At 38.9% G+C, this 6,957-nt stretch overlaps 1 protein-coding gene across 1 annotated transcript; it reads left to right on the top strand.

Moving 5' to 3' along the window:
* Positions 1 to 1,158: 1,158 nt before the first annotated feature.
* Positions 1,159 to 5,747, top strand: LOC140224139 (uncharacterized). Its single transcript, XM_072297541.1, has 2 exons — positions 1,159 to 2,159; positions 3,181 to 5,747. The coding sequence occupies exon 2, from the start codon at positions 5,442 to 5,444 to the stop codon at positions 5,745 to 5,747; it is 306 nt and encodes a 101-aa protein (XP_072153642.1). The 5' UTR covers positions 1,159 to 2,159; positions 3,181 to 5,441.
* The last annotated feature ends 1,210 nt before the right edge of the window (positions 5,748 to 6,957 follow it).

Below are 6,957 nucleotides of genomic sequence, written 5' to 3'. Positions count from 1 at the left end.
TTGGCTGTCATTTCAAATTAAAATAGCGGATACATTCTTCTTCGAGGCCTTTCAAAGGGACGGCGCGGAAGTTGCTTCTACATTTCTTAAGGGTACGCCCTTACTCTAGACGGACCTCATTTTGATGCCCTGCAATGTCCACTATAAATATGTGCACTTTGAGCTTACTAACTAAATTACTTTATGTATATATTATTTTACCTCTCCTTCACTATTGCTAATGATTAATATATATCTTCTCTTCATCTATTAATTTAATATATTTAAGTGCTGTTTTATGTCAGCACTTAAATATTACCAACTATATTACTTTATGTATATATTATTCTACCTCTTCTTCTCTATTGCTAATGATTAATATATATATTATTCTACCTCTCCTTCTCTATTGCTAATGATTAATATATATATTATTCTACCTCTCCTTCTCTATTATATTTCTCCTTCTTTATTTTATAAGATACACAATTATACTTTGTTGATTGGTTAATGCTTTGGTTAAGTGCAACATGTTTTATATTAATCAATTTAAATTTAGTTCTATAAATTTAAATACAAAGATTATGATTTTTATCTATGGATTAAGAATTCTGGATTTCCTCCTTTTCCTTGGCGCACTCCCGTCGTGGCTGCAGGCGCTCATTAGGCGAAGGGAAGTCCGCTCGTCTTCACGGGCTCTCCAACACTCTGCCCCCCATGCCAGCGGTCGCTCTGGCAGACAACTCGCCCAACCTGCCCCTCAGCGATCTAACCAAGGAAGAAGGTTCCGCCGGCGCAGGCAGCCAAGGCAGCCCCGACAACCTACATTACCGAGGCACCCGAGGCCTCCACGTTCCCCCGAACGCCGCCACTGCCCAAGGCGCCACGGCCATGACCACAGACGCTCGCAGTTTTGAGCCTCTTTCGTCTTTCCTAATTTTGTATTTGCGATATCTTGTAGTTGTCCAGCTCATGCGCTGTACATGTAGACATGTCCCGACGGTAGGGCCCTCGAAATCGGCAACAACCCAGTTCACGGTGGGAACGACCAGCAACGGGGTCACATATGATGTGACTATCGAGCACCCAACCCCATGTACATCGACCACCGACCCCCCCCCCCCCCCCCCAAAGAAGAGAAGGCGCCAGGGAAAAGGAGCGAAAGTAAGGGCGCAGTTAAAGAGGAGATGGCGCAGAGTCCACTACGACGAGTCGGGAGTTCCAGAGGGGGATTTTGATATTTTGTAAGAGAGAAAAAAAAAAGACACTGAAAAGCTGTCAAAAATTTTTCTTTTCTTTTCCTTTCCTCTTTCTCCTTGTGAACATTTACATTTTTCTAAAAAAAAATCCTAGCTGCCGCGAGAGAGGAGAGGGAGACGGCGCACATGCGCGGTGCCGAGTGGCGATCGGGAGGGGGCCGCTGGTTGCGCTCTCGGGCAACCAGCGCGCGACCGAACTGTGGTCAGGCAGTCCGGTAACGACCTCCCGACGAAAAGGACGAAATCATAGTTAGATTTTATTGATGCTCTCTTGTTCACTCGGTGAAGCTAAATCTCACTTCCCTTTTTCGTCGTCCCCATCAATCCTTAAAGGCAGCCCTCGCTCAGATCCACGAAGCTACGAACGGCGCTGAAAAGTGCCGGTGCGGAGCTCTCGGTTTTTGAGCGAGAGTTTGACGGATCAATTCATCTCACGATTGTCGCTAGACGTCGTGGGTGAATTGACCCGCCGCCACACTTGCACTGTGCATTGGGCCTTGTCAGTCGTGGATTTAAAAAATCATGTAATTATTGTGTTTGATAGCAGATACTGCGACAAGGATGCGCAATACATCCTAGAGTGCATGCTGGGTTTTTGGGTCTTATTTGATTTATGTTACTGTGAATTAATATTAGTTGTAAAGTAATAGGTTAACTGGTAGAAGTAGTAAAACTTTATTTTCTTTTTGGCTAATTAATTGATTGTGTTTTTTACAGATTTGATATTTCATCCGTTCCACACAAGTCTGATGATTGTATTTCACAGAAGCGGGATTTTCAATCCTATAATCATGTAGTAAACCCTGAGTCAGATGAGTCCCCTTTCAAAAATCAGAAGAAGAACGATGTCTTAGTTAATCCTGTTTTAGAGGAAACCGGAGTTTCCCATTCTTATGTTAATAGTCTTCCTTCTACACCTAGGTTAGTACTTTGTAATATTTACGGAATAATATAATTTTTAGAATTCTCAATCAATATTACATTCAATGAAGTCCTCATGGAAATTAGTAATATAAGTATATTCGTTCCCCTTAATTAAGTAAAAACCTCTCCTATATCTACTTTTTTTTGTATATTTTTCATTGACATGAAATATCCAAAAAGTGTAATTTAAAATTTCATTCTACAGTAGGGTCACATCCTTATTTTACGTAAACCCCAATATAAATTTGAAATCCAAAGTGGTACTAATATAATTCGAAAAGAGAAATACATTTTCAATGACCCAGTGGGTCATGCCTTTTTTTTAAACGACTTTCTGGATAATACTCCGGAACGTCAGCGGAAGCGATGACGTTTTTCAAAATTCGTCTTTTTCAAAATTCGTATATGATGTGTTGATTCACGTCAAAGACATGGGTTTTTGATAAAATGAGGGGGAAGAGAATTTACCTATAACCCTATACTCTACTAACTATTGTTAGGAAGGAAATACTTTTCCTCTTCATCGACAATTCAATCTTTGATTCGAAAATGGTTTTTTTCAAGTTATGTGATGCTCCTATTCGCCTTTTATCACTGTCTCCTTGTTTTTGAGCAACTCTAGAAAAGAAGACGTCTACGTGTTGAAAAATGTTCTTTAAAGACATCATGGGGAAATTTTCTTTTAAATTCAATTGTATCTGTCAAGGAAATTGTCATTCCGAAATTGAAAGCATCCAATCTTTAAAATTTTACTATTCAATTATAAATATATTTAATTTTAAAATTTTACATTTTAAAATTGAATATATTTAATTTTTAAAACTTCACAATTTAAAATTGAATACATTTAATTTTAAAATTCCAATTCCAAATTGAATATATTTAACTTTTTATAATGGGCATTATAAAATTGGATATATTCAATTTACGTGTTCCATAAACGAAGACACTATTATTGTTGAATAATATATGACTAATTATTTATTTATCTTTAATCCATTACGCATTATTTGTGTAGGAGAGAAACATTGCGAAAGGATGAACCATCGCTCCAAAAAGCAATAGATTCTTTAGAAGAAGGAATTCCCGATTCCCTACCATTACCGGCAAATCCAAGTGGGAAAAAGAAAACGTAAGTTGTAATCATAATATTATATTACTAATCATTTTCCTTTTTTTCATTATCTCACGCGCCACGAATAAATTTCCATTTCCCTTTCATATCATTACTTATCCATTTTCAGGTTTGCTTATTCTGCCGAAGATGGTACTCGAAGATTGGTTAATAGACTCCCATTCAAATTTATCCTCGCAACGCCATCCTTATTGTATGAAGCGCAAAAATTCTCTGTTAAAAGCCATTTCATCGTTATTGGGAATGTTCATAATTTGGCTTCTTTTTCAAGGATAGGAATCGAAAACTTTTCAACGAAAAATCTACTTGCACCTAATGATAATAATTTTCAATACGACATTCAGTGTTTTGTTGGCGTAAATGGAGCCGGATTCAATACGATGTCTATAAAATATATTAAGAAGGTAGCGAAATTTTGTTACAGGACGCTGCAGAGAAAAAAAAAAATTCAGAACTTATGCTTCAGAGTAGAAAAATGTATCATTAAAAATTTAACTAATTATACTTTAATAAGGATGGACATATTTGCGAAATTAATCATTTCAGTGTTACAAGAATTAGATAGAGTAAGTTGGAAGGAAACTTCTCTTTGGGTAGAAATAGTTTAATTATTTGAAATAATGGGGGAATTTTCAATTACCTTGTGGATTTATTTTTCTAGGCTCCTTGATTTGGCACAATTATTGGACGAAAACATAACTGTCATATTACCCATCCAGTTAGAGGCTATTAAACTTATTAACCATTTTAAAAATTTAGTATTAAGAGTACCAACAGGTAGCGGTAAAACCCTTTGTTTTACAATTCCATTCTTAGTAAGGTCCCAATGTTTGGTTATTATTTTGTACCCCCTTATATCATTGCTTAATGATATGTTTAATCGATTAAAAAATAGGGTTCACGTACTAAATATAAGAGAGGAAATTATATCGAAAGAAACGATGATTGAATTATTGCAAAGAGTATATAATGGTGATTGTTTTTTTTTAATAGGTACCCATGAATCTTTTTTAAAACAAATTATACTCCATAATGTTATAAGGCATCTACACAAACGTCATTTATGTTTTGTTTTCGATGAGGCTCATACTATACCTACCTGGGGATTGGATTTTCGCAGGCGATTAATAGATGTATGCCTAAAAATTAGCGAAGCACCCAATTTTCAATTAATTCTATCCTCCGCAACTATTAGCAATGAAGACATTTCTTTTATATGCAATATTCAAAAACTTAGGGAAATACATCTAATTAGTAAAGTACAAATACGTAATGAATTACAATATAAAATTTATGATGTTTCAATTATTGACATCAATTTAGTTTCTCTCAAGGGTATAGAAAAGGAGGTTCCAGCTTTTATTCGATTTCTTAAAACGTTACTGTCGGAAAATAACTCAGGCATAATTTTTTTGGATAATATTAAAAGACTTATGTACCCAACTTCGTACCCAACTTGGACGTTGAGAAACACTCGTTTACATCTAATTTAAATTTAATTTTAAATTTCTTCATTGTTTTTCTCCCCTTTTTATAGGTCGTCTATCGTCATCCTCTTTTTCTTAGCATTCTCCTCCCTCTTCTTTCGAAATCTCGTTCCCCTGTTGTATTGTCTTCCTTTTTATAAAAGATGGCTCAACGACAGGATGCAGAAATGATTAATCAGGGGTTTATGATTAATTTGCCTCCGATAAATGGGTCACTAGAGGCTGGCATTGCTGTCGGTATCGACCCGACGCTCCCTGACGATATAAAACTCCCATTACTAACCGGGAGCACACTGCAAAGAGCAGTCAGTTTGGCTGGGGCATGGGCCCGCTCTAAGTTCGCAAACATGCCAACGGTATCGCAGGAATTGTTACTAAGAGCAATGGTCTGTGTGATGTTCGGAATAGCGAGAAAGATAAACGGACAGCCTGACGGTGATTGGGTTCCGATACCAGCACCTCCTGCAGAATCGGAGACCTGGGAGGCGGTACCCCAGAATACATATACACTAGAGGCGCTCCGAACTGCCCTGACGGTGATTGTGGCCACCAAAGCAGCAAGTTAGAGTGTGCAGGGGACTCTCTTGCGGCAGTGATCATCATTTCCTCCGAGCAGATATAGCGTTTCCCGTTAAAGGGATTAAAGATAAAGAGCCAATGCCTGAGCAACAGCAGAGTCAGGGAACGCAAAATCATGAAGTATGGTATAACATCGAAAGTTTGGAGCACCCTAGTGTCAAGGCTCTGTATCGGAAACGCTTAGATGAGAAGTTGGGGGATGGACTCTCGGGTACCACGGAAGAGCAATATCAGTTCATCAAAGATTGTATCCACTCTGCAGCGAAAGAAGCCCTAGGTGTTCACAAAACCAGTAATAAATACCAGCATCCTTACTGGTGGGATGAAGAAATTGAAGACGAGATAAATCTTAAGAGGCAAAAACATCTTATATTTCTGAGATAGAAAAGTTGCTGAAAAGTTGCTGAAGATAAAGTTGCTTACAGGAAAGCTCAGTCTAAAGTTAGGAGCCTCATAACACGGAAGAAGAATGAAGCTTGGGAAAGCAACTGTTCTAGAATTAACACCTACCTAGGGGGGAGAAAAAGTGCTGAGAGCTGGAAGTTAATTAAAGGTTTACGTAGAGACATGAAGCGCGACATCGTTTCTCCGATATCACTTAAAAAACTGGAGGATCATTTTAAAGATCTTTTGACGGAAAGGCGCCCAGAGTTTCGAGACAACAGCACGGACAACGGAAGAATGAACAACTTGGAGATCCACACTTGTGACATAATTAAAGCGGTTAAAGAGCTAATTAATGACAAAGCACCGGGTCCTGGTGGGATTCCTGTCGAGTTGGTCAAGTACGGGACTGCCAAGCTCTTTGAGTGCCTCAGAAAACTGATGCAACAATGCATCAGGGGTGACGAGGTACCAAGGGAGTGGAAGGAGTCTTGGATCAAGGCCATCTACAAAAAGAAGGGAAGGAAGGACGACTGTAACAACTACCGGGGGCTCTCAGTGACCGGGACAATAAGCAAAGTGTACGGGAAGATACTGAAAGCGAAGATCGAGGACGAATGGCAGGAACACGAAGCAGAGGAGCAGGCTGGTTTTAGAGCTGGCAGGTCTACGATAGATCATCTCTTTGTTATTGTCCAGGTCATTGAGAAGAAAATGGCCGTAGCTCAGGAACTGCATTTAATTTTTGTGGATCTCCAGAAGGCGTATGACAGTGTGCCGTTGGTGAAACTTTGGGAGGCCTTGGAAAAATCGAATTTTAACGGGGGGTTGATTGACGCTGTTAAGCGATTTTATAAAGGGAGTTTTACCAAAGTCAAGTGCCATGGGGGGTTGTCAGCGGGATTTTATGTTACTAAGGGTTTAAAACAGGGATGTTGTTTGTCGCCAACATTATTTAAAATTTATCTCGAGTGCGTGCTTAAAGAATGGAAAAAGAAATGTTCTGGTATGGGTGTCCCCTTGGGTGATCTTGAAACTCTGTTCACTCTGTGCTTTGCTGATGACCAGGTGGTGGTTGCTCAAGATCAAGATGACGCGGAATACATGATGCGCAAGTTAGTAGAAGAGTATCGGAAGTGGGGTCTGGAAGTCAGCATATCCAAATCTGAGAAGATGACTTTTGGCGGTGATCAGCAAAGCATTGAGTTGG

Source organism: Bemisia tabaci, chromosome 3 (genome assembly GCF_918797505.1).
Source record: "Bemisia tabaci chromosome 3, PGI_BMITA_v3".
NCBI lineage: Eukaryota > Metazoa > Arthropoda > Insecta > Hemiptera > Aleyrodidae > Bemisia > Bemisia tabaci.
Note: the sequence above shows the minus strand (reverse complement) of the source record. Positions and strands in the feature narration are given on the sequence as shown.

What these genes read in the sequence shown, in the direction of transcription:
- LOC140224139 (XM_072297541.1), top strand. Translation starts at nt 5,442, where the DNA reads ATGCCTGAGCAACAGCAGAGTCAGGGAACGCAAAATCATGAAGTATGG.